Source organism: Contarinia nasturtii, unplaced genomic scaffold (genome assembly GCF_009176525.2).
Source record: "Contarinia nasturtii isolate CC-2019 unplaced genomic scaffold, AAFC_CNas_1.1 Cnas_scaffold_129, whole genome shotgun sequence".
Classification (NCBI taxonomy): Eukaryota; Metazoa; Arthropoda; class Insecta; order Diptera; family Cecidomyiidae; genus Contarinia; species Contarinia nasturtii.
Genome location: NW_022197486.1, coordinates 10,841,852 through 10,855,219, shown reverse-complemented (window position 1 = coordinate 10,855,219; position 13,368 = coordinate 10,841,852). Strand labels below are relative to the sequence as shown.

General features: G+C 34.2%; 1 protein-coding gene across 1 annotated transcript; it reads left to right on the top strand.

The window, feature by feature from the left end:
• The first annotated feature begins 10,609 nt into the window (after window positions 1-10,609).
• Window positions 10,610-11,856, top strand: LOC116346334. The gene is made up of 2 exons (XM_031776326.1): window positions 10,610-10,708; window positions 10,773-11,856. The coding sequence occupies exons 1-2, from the start codon at window positions 10,658-10,660 to the stop codon at window positions 11,586-11,588; spliced, it is 867 nt and encodes a 288-aa protein (XP_031632186.1). The 5' UTR covers window positions 10,610-10,657; the 3' UTR covers window positions 11,589-11,856.
• Window positions 11,857-13,368: the final 1,512 nt, after the last annotated feature.

The window sequence follows — 13,368 nt, the reverse complement described above, 5'->3', positions numbered from 1 at the left end:
TGAAAAAAGTTTAAAATTTTATTAAATAACTACCAGGTCACAAAATACGAGACACTTCGACACTTACTTCCAACAAGAAAAAAAGGAGTGAAAAAACCGAAGCAAAGTCATCACACTGAAAAACACCTGATTTTCTTTTTTTCTTCAAATGTACGAGCGATTCAAAGAATTTGCTACTCATGTCTGTCTTTCTCGTAAAATGCTCGTAACCACGCTGTTACAGCTCACACAGCGGAGAGAGACAATTTCATAAGAGCAGCAAGCCGCTAGCAATAAGAGATAATGATAAAGTGCCAAAGACATTCTTTTTAACATGAATTCGCGCTTTGTTTTCAATTTCCAATAACGATGTTGCAACATAACTACTGGCAATTACGTGGTCAATAAATAATATATACGCTGACATTGCTACATATCAAACACACATACATACAAATAACGCAGAAAAACAATGGACATTGTACCGACAAACAGCAGTCACAACTGCGTTTCAGTGTAGCACAGATTTTATGCAAACATCGCGGAAATTGTATTGTCGAATAACAATGAAAATAGTCTTGCATTTGCTTCATTTAACATCGCCGATTGTCTTTTGCATTCACATATTATTTTATGCACAAAATATCGGTGGGAATAAGTGAAATATGCTTGCAATTGAATTTAACTAAACTTCAATCGAATGCAATTTAATGATAAAAATAAAAGAAAATTAATTTGAAAAAAAAAAAAAAAGAAAACCGGCACATGGAAGAGTTCTGAAATAGTTGAATTGTGGTCACTCTATCAGTTTTGCGTATTGAATTGAGCACAATCATTGGCATGCAAAGTGTGATGACACCTTCAGTATTTTCGAATCGAAATGGTCGAACAAGTTGTCGATCGCGTCTTTCTCTCCTTCATTCTCTCGGAACTTTTTTTTGTACTTCGTTTTGACCGTTTGAGTAATCTTGTTCTTTGCACGGATATGGACATGAAACTTATATTAGACGAAGTAAGGAATCAAATTGTTTTGTGCTTTTTTTTCTGCTGTTGTTGTTGATGATGTTTTGCAAGCGAGAAAAAACAGCGAATTGATTTTGTGATGCCATAGAATATTTTTTGTTCGATGTGCGAACGGATAAAACCAATACAAAAAGTGTCGATACAAAACGTAAAACGGCAATTCGAAAAACACTTGCACACGCATATACACAACACACTTGCCAATGCCGTGAGCCGATCGTACGTAATCCATATTGTTAGGCATTACAAGTCACATTACCTAATCTCTTCTGGCGTTGTTGATGTTGATTTTTTTCTTTTTTTACTTTGCTTCGCTTGCCATTCCACATTTCGCTCTCTCTCTCTCTCTCTCTCTCTCTCTCTCTCTAGTCTTTCTTCTGTTTTGTGTGTGTTAATATCGTGTTCAAGTCACCAGGAAAGAAGCAACAATAATGATGACGATGTGAGCTCTAGCCAGCTCAAAAGCGACAACGATTACAAAGCGTCTATTTCGAAAATGTCATTGCGAATGTGAGCCAGGTCTTTCTATGTACGGCGTATATCAGCCTGTACCAGCAGCGCTTTGGCCACAACAAAACATGGCTAGATAAAGAGGAGCGAAAAAATTGCATGTGTCGCCTGTTAGATTTGTTTTGTTTTTCTTTCGCCTGATTTTATGTTCATTTTAGACTTGGCATTGTCTCCAGATGCATCGATAAAGAATGTGTGCAAGAGTGAGATACGAAAGAGTCGGAGACACCGTCCGTAGCATCAACATCGCGACTAAAAACCTTTTTTGAATGGGAAGTGAAACAAACGAAGATAGAAAAAAAGCAACTTTATGTGTATGCCCACCAAATCTTTGAAACAAGTTTCCGAAACCATTTTGCGCCAAACCACAGTCACACTCTCTGTCTCTTGGTCTCTATCGTGCGCTTTGTATTACTGCATTTGGACATTTGGCTGTTTTATTTTATCTATTTGTCGCTCGTTTTGATTGTTTTTGTTTTCATTTCAACTTTTCGTACGAAAAACATTCGATCTTCTTCGATTGTTATCTCCATCGAAATGCATTTTCATTGCCTGTCTCTCCATCTTATTCTTCCATTTTCAAATTCGCGCCACAACTCGATATAACATAAAATATAAATTTGTAGTGATTTCATTTTGAATTGTTGTCTCGACGTTGTGGTTTTTTTTTATATATATAGATTCTCTCTCTCTCTCTTCCTATATCTCTATCTTCTATACAAAGACGGACGCGTTAACGCGCATAAGCCGGAATTCATTTACATACGGAGCGAATTACACGAATTTTATTGCTTCGATTGTGAATGTACAAAATGCCGTAATGCGTGTATGTTCGACATCGAAAAGGTCAAGTGACAAATTTCATTCACGATGTTAGCATACGACCGACTCCATGCAGTATTTTAAACCACCATACGACATACGATGCATATAACGGTAATGTGATTTTTTCCCGTTCATTTTTTGTTCTCTCTTCATTTTCAATTTTAAATTTGTCCGTTTCACGACTCAAAAAACTGACGGCAATGGAAAAAAAACTTGATAAGTGCGAGAGAAAAAAAGCGAGAAGAAAACAAAAATCAACATCGACCGTCATCACCTGGAATGCATGCATACACTTCAGGTATGTGCCAAGTGCATAAATTTTACACCGAAAGAGCGAGAGAAAGAGGAAAATTGACTATATTATGCGATGAAATAAACTCCGTGGAATCGAACGGTGGATAAACATGAAGAAAAACATAAATTTAAATATTACTTTATTTTTATTTCGCGCTTCATTCCAGGTGAATATCTAACAATTTGTTCGACAATTTCAATTCGGCCAGACCATAATTCAATAGATTGAGATTTATTTGAATTTATAAACGAATTTTGCATACATGTATGTTAGGCTGCACACAATGATTGCGTTGTCCTTGGTTCTTTCGCTGAATCGAACATGCTTATAATTGACGCATAGAATATCGATCACAGTATTCTGATGGTTGATATGTAATGTGCGCATTGCGAAAAGGATTAAATATCAGCATACTATAGTATTTTAATTTGCATTTATGTTTTTTTTTAAGCTTTAATCCCTTGCTTTTTCTTATTCCAAATGCTGTGCCGATTAGAAAAAGTTAATTTGAAGTCACTTTAGAAAAATGTAGCTAACTGATTACTTCATTTTGTATAAAAAGCAATCACATTCATCAGAAAGGGGAAATTGAGTGACATTTCCCGGATGAATGTTTATAAACACATAAAAAATACATTCAATATTGGAAATGACGTTTTGCTCAAATATTTCATACACCAGCAAGATGATTATTTTTTTGTATTAAAACATCAATTGAACTTTATACATGTGACAATGGGGAGCCGTGTGTGCTTAGTTTGGCTTTATTTAAACTGCAGAAATATCAAAAATTATAAAGAAGTGCTGTAAAAACATATTATCGCCATAATGTCAGGAAACTATGCGTTGAACTACTCTTTTTTGCAAATTTAGAGAAGCGAAACATGTAAACGACTAAAATTTCAAAAATAAATGAAATAATGACTACAAAATGTTTAAAAATCAATGTCTATCATCTATAATGTTTGGAAAAAAAGAAGATAATTAGGAGCATTAGAGTTGCATTCGTTTCGATTGCAAGACGAGTACATGTGCAATGCAATGATGAGAAAAATGGCAAAACTTTTTGGCACATTTTAACACAGAGTGATCGATTACACCGTGTGAATATGGCGTAAAAGCACGGCAAATAGAAAATTAGTTTTCGATTTTGTTGACGAGCGAAAAACAAAATTGTGCAGATAATGAGTGTGAGTGATCGATTTAAGTGTTTGTATAATTACAAAAGCTTATGTTTCTAATTTCTTTTTGTTTGGTTGGTTTTATTGTGACGCCAAACGAAAAATAATGAAATTCGTTTGATGAATTTGTTTTTGATACCGTTACCAATAGAAAAACATTCCCTTGACTGAGTCTAGTGTTGATGAAACATTCTAGACTGTGATGCCGGCTCACATTGTGAACGACAACAGCGATGACGATGACGATGACGACGACGTCCATGACGATTAAATTAATAATATAATTGGTTGAGTTGAGAAGATAGTTGGCAAAAACACGAACAAGAACGAAATAAAAACAAACTTATTTGAATAACAATTTAAACCTTTCACCTCGCATACCTGGTGTTACGCACCATAAAATTAAACTGATTTTGTGCCGATGTCCGTTCGTGTAATAGAAGCTCATTATGTGTGTATGAGCGTGTCGAGAATGCCCGAAACGAGCGATGCATACAGAGACACATACCAAACGAGTGAGTCAAACAACACGAAAAAAAAAATGCGGCAACAGCCAAACATGATGCTAGGCCAGAATTTCTGTTGCTTTTAATCGAAATAAAACGGTATCAACTATTTAAACGGGCTATTATAGGCTAAATGGGAAATTTCATGTCGGTTTTGTGGTTAAGTGATTTTCAGTTACGATGGCCATTTGGGCGCGTGTCTCCATATACATACATATTCGATGTGATAATGGTGTGGATGTATGTGCGTATAAGAGAATGTTTACGTGTGTGTATACGTTTGAATGCATTTTTTGGGTCCAAGTGTGTTTTCCTTCCGTGTGTGCATTCATGTGTATGTACATATTAATTTTGTGTTTGTTTGTTTTCTATTGCTAATTTGTCCCGTACTTAACTCATTATGGTATGCGAACCGTGCTTGTGTGTTGCTGATGACGATGATGGCAGAATTGAGCAGCGAAACAAATATATTAGAAGCATTTAGCTAAGTATACACCCAACCCATTGTCAAAGCAGTTATGTACCTATCATTTAAACATTGCAAACGATTTTGTTTTTAGTTTCAAAAAACGATTCGCATGTGCGAACGACGTTATCTTAATTGTTGGCAACTGCACACCCACTCAAGCATCTACATGAGAAAATGAAACAAACCTAGAAACAAAAAAAAAAAATAATCTCTTTTCAAAGAGATACACAAAATACATCGTATGGGAAATGAGACGCGTCACACACACAAGAAGCAACGGCGCCAAATCGATGTAAATCATTGCAATCTTGGTCTTGGCTCGAAGAATATAAAGTCAGTTGCATCATTTGCTGTGAACAGTATACACATCACGACCTCGAATTACCTTCTTTTTTATCCTATTTACGCGTTTTCCTTTTGTAATTGACGAAGAAGTCCCTAAAATTAAGCAATAATTGTTTTTTTTTTTTTTTTTTTGTATCGAATGAGTGAAAAGAGTTCGTCTTTGAATGTAATTGATGTCATATTTTGACTACCAATTCCAAGTTGGAAAAAGAAATGTCCATCATGCTGTTCCTGCAATCAACTTTCTCTGCTATGCACGATTTTTAGTTCGAAACGGAATCCCTTCCTCCCCAAAAAAAGAACAATTTTTATTTAAATTTCTTTTCTCTTCGACAAAAAATGTCAATTGATCGCTCAAGATACCATTTAGTAGCCTATAATTTATTACACAAAATTATTTTATACTTTTTTAATTATCATACATAAATCAACACCTATAATTGATACCAGTTGAACCGTATTAAGAGTATGCCCAGTAATATGAACCACATCCGATCCGATATGGCGCTTATCAATTCAGCGATAATTTTATCTCTTTAAAACCAGTCCATGCTTTATGTTTCGTTGTCACTGTCGTCAACATCATCGTCGTCGTTGTCGTTGTCGTAGGACATACACGGCACTTGATTGACATGTTTGGACAATAAACTGTGCACGTATGCAATCTATTTGCCTCTGTTTTAAATGACATAAACTCGTTTCGAATTTTGCGAATGCAGTTCGGGTAAATTGCAGCCGTCGTCAAAATGAGAGAATGTACAAGAATGCAAATAATGCAAGTGTGTGTTAATGGTTTGTTTGATTGATTCCTAATGTGTGTCGTTCGGGTCCAAATTGATAAATCGATCGGGTGTTAATAAGATGCATACAAAACAATTATTTGTCAATTTGTCGTTGGCAATCATGAAAAGCGAACGGGATGAACGAACGAATGAACGAAAAACAACGAGTGAAGCGAAAGAGAGAGGGTAGAGAGAGAGAGAAAGAAATTTTAAACCGCCCAACAATTATGTGGCACACCTGAACACGCGCCCAAACATACATTACATACACACAAATACAAAAACATACCAATCAATTATTTGCATATGCAACGTTTTATAGTACGCACTCAATCATTTTCTGCACACAAGCATACATTGTAACGAACGAATACCGCAATTAAGCGGCGGTATACCGAACAAGTATATCGCTTAATTATTGGCTATGACCAAATTCAAATAAACCGAATCACATTCCAATCTCAATTTTAATGGTATCGATGACGAAAAAAAAACGTCCAATTGAAACGCAATTGCAGTTGAGAGTGTCATCGAAAACGCTTACGAAAGCCAAATTCTTTCGATTTCAACAATATTTACGTTCAGATTTAAGAATTCATCTTGATTTATTCTCCCTTGAGCGTTCACATCGTCATTTCACATAAGTACAATGTACTTTTAACAAAAAGTTCGAAAACAAAACCAAAATTGAATTTTCCATTGAATGTTCCATTTACTTTAACAGTGCTGCTTTGTCGGTCTGAAGCCACAATAGGCTTTTTGAATGATGATCATAATGACAAAGCCATATTTCCGATGTGCAATGACATTACAGAATAAACCGCTAAGTATATCTATTTATCACATCACAATGACGGAGGTATGGCTTATGTGCACACTACGACTACAACATTTCACCAACGGGTGACACATTCGCGCGCTTCTTTGCTTCCTCATCCGATTTACTACCGATTAGCGCGTTTTGTGTGCGTCAAGGCGATTTTGTGCGAACTCATCTATTCTTTCTCTCTCTCTCTCTCTCGTTCGAACACCAGCACAAAATAAAACCGCTCAGCACGGTTCATTATTTGTAATAATACACCAGCCATGGAATCGATGAAATTCAATTAGATGGTACTTTTACAATAGTTCCCGCAGTTTCATCGATGGTGAGAGAGGTGTGAAAATTCACAATCAAAACTTTGCCCATTTTTCCCTCCCAAAAAAAAACCCGAGAGAAACTTTGTTACCCTTTATTGTATGCCGTTTTTCTGTTGTTTTAACCTTTTCGCGCCTCTGGAACTAAAATGATGGGTCTGACATTACCTTCTCTAATGAATTGCGCCTCATTTTCTTTCTATGCAATTCTAACTCTCACTGTAGCAACGCTGATTGAATAGTGAACATATCGTGTCATCGAACATTTAATTTTCACTGTGAAAGGCAACCGCGTAATATATTCAATTGATAGTCAGCATACAATAGTCAGCTTAAGTTTTCAATTTACACGGAATATAAAAGAATAAAGCCGCCTATCGCGAATGTGCGGCTCGCATTCGCTTTTGCTATAATATAATTCCTTTTGTGTGTAGACAATCCGTACTCTGATACACTGCAAATACATATACAATACGCAATTGTGGAAGCATGTTGTGCGTCAAAGTGTCATCAAAAAATATTGCCAATATCTTTTAAACATCGATAGAGAAAGAGACCGTATCGCGAAAAGAATTTATCGATGTTCGCGCGCTTCTGTATACAATGGCACAGTTTACAGGTTTCCCACTTCGAATAGATTGAGTTTTCGTTCAATCTCTCTTCCTCTCTCTCTCCCTCTCCGAAAGCGATCACATTCATTAAACATTTAATTAGTTAGCATCGTGAATCCGATTATAAATAAGCCGTACAGGGATTTTATTTGCGTTGCACAGCATCACCGTTTGACTTTCTGGAACAAATATAGCAATATTGAATGGCAACCTTGGTGGAAGATCGGATTTTGCTGTGTTTATTTGTTGAAGCATATAGATAGTTTTGATGAAGTTGATTGTTGCACATATTTTCAAGGATTACGGTGTGATTTTTCTTGGCAATTAATTCCTTGGGCATTATCAACATTCCAAAATAATTATTCAATTAATTTACGTTCGATGGCATGTATTTGCAATAATTTACATTATTTTATAGTTTATGGCATTTCATTTTTAAGAAATATATATCGAACATCAAACATAAATGCATACACAAACAACAAAGAAAAATGAACGCTTACGAAAAGAAATTCTTACCAATTATTGCCTTTGTACTTAATGATTATCATCACGTAGATGAAACAAATCAAAATATATTTGAATAAAAAGGTGACATTTCAATGGATGTACTATTATATATTCGACTGAAGTTTTTTCTTCTTCTTATTCTTCTGTTTTCCCTGTGTAGTTTTGGATGAGCGCATTCAGCGTCGCAATCAGGTTAACATAGGGTTTATTGTTGTGTGTTGTGACTTTGTTGTGAATTTCCATTATGGAATGAAACAGTTCTTTTTCTCTTTATGTCTTTTGTGTGTGTGTGCTATTTTATGTGATGGGTTTTTCATACATTTGAACAGTATTATACGTACACTTTGGATTTCAAGTTGACACATTTGGATATACGATAATTTTGTCGTGCAATTCAGTGATTGTGAATCAGGTGCGGAATGTGTATGGGTCGCGTTATTTTCTCTTCTTCATCATTTTCTTGCTCGCTCTCTTTTATTTCGACGAAGAAAAAGAGAAAATTGAATAGATTCATAATGTACAAAATCAAAAGCAAAGAAAATAATGTTTCACAAAATAGAATAATGACGAAAGCGTCACGGACACAAAAAGAAATTCGTACACACATTGTGAGCAATGGAAGAATATCTTGTACAAAGTCGAAAATTGCCACATCCAACACAACACAACACAAAAACATTTCGAGAACCATACACAAACGACAAAGGAAAATGTTCGCTTTTGAATGGGAGACATACACAAAGATTTTTCACCTTTTACACAAACACATACACACATGTCATATCAAACAAGCATATCGCCAAATATAAAAGGTATTACATACGTGCATAGAAAATATCTTGACGTTGCTTTGACAAAATCCACAAAAGGAGACAGATTTTTCTCACAATGTGGTCGATTTGCGAAAAGCGTCCATTTGGAATGGAAAATGCAACTGAAGAGGTCAGTATGATTTTGCGACAAAAATTCAATATAAATGTATGATCGAATGGGCAAAGACCGAATCGTCTGTTTGCAGAACATTCATGCGAACTTTGAAATGGTCGCCTTTGGTTACTCGACTCGATAACAATCGACAAAATGCCCCATTTTCAATTTTCTTCACACCCTTCATTCATCGAACTCAGATTTTTATTCATACGCAACAGTCCTTTTTGCTACATAAATAGTACACCAAATCTTCGATGTGAACACAAACGATTCAAAAACATATCGGAATCAAGATCTTCTTCGCTTATGTTACCAAGCAGATATTGTATTCATACGAAAATGAACACAGTTTCTAATCTAAATTTGAAAAATGAACCAAAAAATTTAAGTTGCATAATATTGCACATTGGTATTAGATACGAACAACATTGATTAGTAGCAGCTTGATAAAGTTAAAAGTGACTAGGGTTATTTTGTCTGCATCCGACGGCTTTCTTTTTTTTTAAAGCAAAATTACGCTTTGTCATATGAAAAACAAAATGAAAAAAAAAACATTACAAAATGTGAAGAGAGAGATAACAATAGATGATGAACATGAATACGGATTAAAAGATACAAAGCAATCAGCAAATCATTCTTTGGTAGCTGTTGATTGCAACCCTCATTTATAATTTCATTACATGTTTTATCGTGTGCAAATCAGTAAACAATAATAAGAAATACGTAAAACGATAAATTTACTGTAAATCATGTTCGTAACAAATGAGACAACGTTGTCGTTAAGTCTTCAAACACAGACGTGAATCAACTTAAAAGAGGTGAGAACAATTGTCACCATTCTTTTCGTCTGTCTTTCTTTTCATTTGTTCGTCAAAATCGAGTTTAACCCCGAAAAATTCAGTAAAATAAGTGGGTCAATAGGCAAATCGGAAAATTGAAACGTGCCGTTCTCTTTTTGAATGCATTCAATGTTTTCTTTTTCATTCAATAAGACTATTTAACATTCAATACACGCATGCAAAAATAATCAAATCAAATTCAAAAGTGGGTGAGAAAATAGGGCATCGACTATCGCATTCAAAAAACTATAATTAGGTGAACAATTTTCAAATGACAATAAAAAAAATGTCATGAATTTGATTGCAAAGAAAAAATCGAAACATATTCAAATTCGAATCGGAAACAATATTTTATTATTCAATTTGAATGAAAATAAAGAAAATTTTTCATTATGAGTTTTGTTTTCTGGTGAATGTTCACGAATTTTTAACTTATAACCAAAAAATGTGTATAATGAAATAATTAAATAATAATAAATTCTTTCAGTTGTAATAATTTTTCATCTTTTTTGTACCAAGAATGTATCAACTAATAATAATCAATTACCCTTCTTTAGCACTTGAGTAAATATTCCATTGACGTCAATGTGTTTATATTGTTCATAATAAAATATTCGATCGAATCGATTTTGTTCGATCAAGTTTTGTATATAAATGCTGTGCATACATAATGTGTATTATATTCAATTCAATTCTGTGCCTTAAGTAATAAGCAATGAAACAGTTCTTATTGTTGACGGTTGTGTCGATTCTTGTGTTTGGCAAGGTAAAAATATTCATTACATTTTGTGTAAAGATGAATATACATTTTCCACTTCTTTTTTAATCAGGTTAACGGCCAACAAAAAACATATGCACAGTTGGCGGATAGTTTTATGGCAAAAGCAACCTTGGCAGATAAAAAAAATCGAATTTTTTGGGGCGATGAACTGAGAACTGTTTTCACTATTTACCAAAACATCTCACAAACTGACGCATTTGAAACTTTAAGTAAAACAGTACTATTTGATATTATTAAACCTGTAGAGAATGGCTTGAATAGATTCCCTTATGAAATGGATGTGATTGAAACAAATGGCCAGTTTGGCGTAATTTTGAGCAATCAACATAAGGTGAATGACTTATATAATGAATTAAGCGAAGAACTTCAGAGTAAGGCAAGTGCGGAGGGAGCCTATTATAATAGGTTCTTTAATTCTCCATTGGCAAAGGAGAAACTCTCAGGATCACGCCTTAAAAGAGTTTTTAAAGATTTGTACACCATGAAAACAAATCAAAAAAAATTTCAAACATTATTAGGTGGTGAATTAAGTGCACTGAAAACTGAAAAAGCAACATTCTTAGAAGACATTCAAACACTTCTCTGTGTCGCCCAAACTGCGTCATCTGTAGCAGATATATCTTCTGCTTTATCCAATTTCAAAGCATCCCAAGATGAAGTATGGGATCGTCTAAAAGTTATTAGGACCATCGTATTACGATACTATACAGAACGTGATATTTGGGCAGATTTTGTTGTTGGATACAGAAAAAGTCTTGACGCTTCTCTGGAACTTTTCAAACAAATTGGAGCATGGGAAAAGGGATTGAAGGCCGTTAAAAAGAGTCCTAACAAACTTAAAAAAATGCTTACCAAAAAAAGATAAATCTATATTTTGGCCGGCTGATCAAAATGTCTATGATCTTATACTTTGGCATTTGAAATGAATTAAAAAAATGGTGTATTCGAAAAAAAGTTGCATATTTTTTTTAAAACACTCATAAACAAACATGTTTTCAAATTAAGATCTTTTAGATGATACTGTAAGTCTTAATATCATTCCCTCAGTATCATCTAATTTAGAACCCAAGCAGACTGTACATCAGTTGCGAAAACACTAAATACATATTGTTTCTCTTTTTCATGTATTTGCATACCAAATTTGTTTTTATTATGCATATCATCGACATGTCGATCCGGCTTCAAATCTGGCCAAAATGTTCAATCCGGAAGTATGTTTCCCTTTCCACAAAACTAACATGGTTCTTAAGGTATTTCAATCTAGATTTCAATAAATGATGTTTAGATAGTTTTGGAAACGATGATTTTGTCAAAATAAAGAGAAAATTCGATATTTATTCCGGGTTTTACTACAAAAATCCAAGCTAACCGGGATAAATCTGACCGAGCTAGCAGTTTTTGTACGGAAGTATGAAGTATCCTATATTCATTGATTATTTAATTTGATGATGATATGATTTTTCTACAAATACAGAAGTTCTAATAAGATTCTTGACACACGTAAACAATTCTCGTTTGTTGTTATTCGCAAATGAAATTCTTTTATTTATTTTATCAAAAACATAATTTATTTTGTTTTGTTTTTATTTTACATTTGCACCCAAACATTCTCAATTGACGTCCAAACGTCGAAAAAATTGTTTGTGTGCTTATGATAATTAGCTGATTATAATTAGCTCAGTATTAAACAACTGCGACACATTTTCGGTAGTAGCAGCTTTTTCATCTCACATACACAATCCATAAGTTGGCTAAAATTCCAATAGGTGACATAACGCAATTCGTCAATTGCAAAATAAAACCAAATATTTTTATTTCATATCAACACAGCTCAGAAAATAAAATTGTATATATAAAGGCTGATGTGACAAACCAATCTATGAATCCATAATTCACTTCAAGCTGAAACAATGAGGACATTTTTAATTTTAACGTTTCTGTCGTTTTAAGTCTATAACAAGGTAAACTTTCAACACATTCAAAGGATTATTCTTCAATGATGTCATTGTTTCATTTGTCATGTTACATGTTACAGTATCATGTATATAATTTTATATTGATTTGATCTTTTTCATCCAGGTCTATGGTCAAAATCCGACATTTGCAACAGTGGCGGAGTTATTTGATGCAAAAGCAAAAGTGGCCGATCACAAGACGCCCATTGATTGGAGAAATGAATTGACATCTTTGTTCACTTTCTATGAACATATACCCGAAACCTTGTTTTCAAATACATTAATTCCGCACAATATAAGCTATTTACAAAGTGTGGTTCCAACTGTACTCGATTTTCCGGATCAAGAAACGATGTAATTGAAACAGTCATAGCATTTAGACAAATTCTTAGTAATCAACATCAGATAGACCATTTACGTGAAGAAATAAGTTTGGATCTTCAGCAGAAGGCCATCCCGTCTCAAAAATGTGCATTTTACTACAATTCACTTATGGAAAAACCGTTGAATAAATCACGTTTGGCAAAAATCCAAGGTGGCATACATGACATTCGGACCATTCATCAAAAGTTTAAAACATTAATCGCTGTGGAATCGAATATGGCCGATTCGGATAAACAAGAATTTTTGACAGAAACTGATGAGGTTGAGGCAGCATTCAGCAACGATTACATACCGAGAAGTGTTGTA

What these genes read in the sequence shown, in the direction of transcription:
- LOC116346334 (XM_031776326.1), top strand. Translation starts at nt 10,658, where the DNA reads ATGAAACAGTTCTTATTGTTGACGGTTGTGTCGATTCTTGTGTTTGGC. An exon ending in CGATTCTTGTGTTTGGCAAG is followed by an intron (nt 10,709 to 10,772) that starts GTAAAAATATTC and finishes TTTTTTAATCAG; the next exon opens with GTTAACGGCCAACAAAAAAC.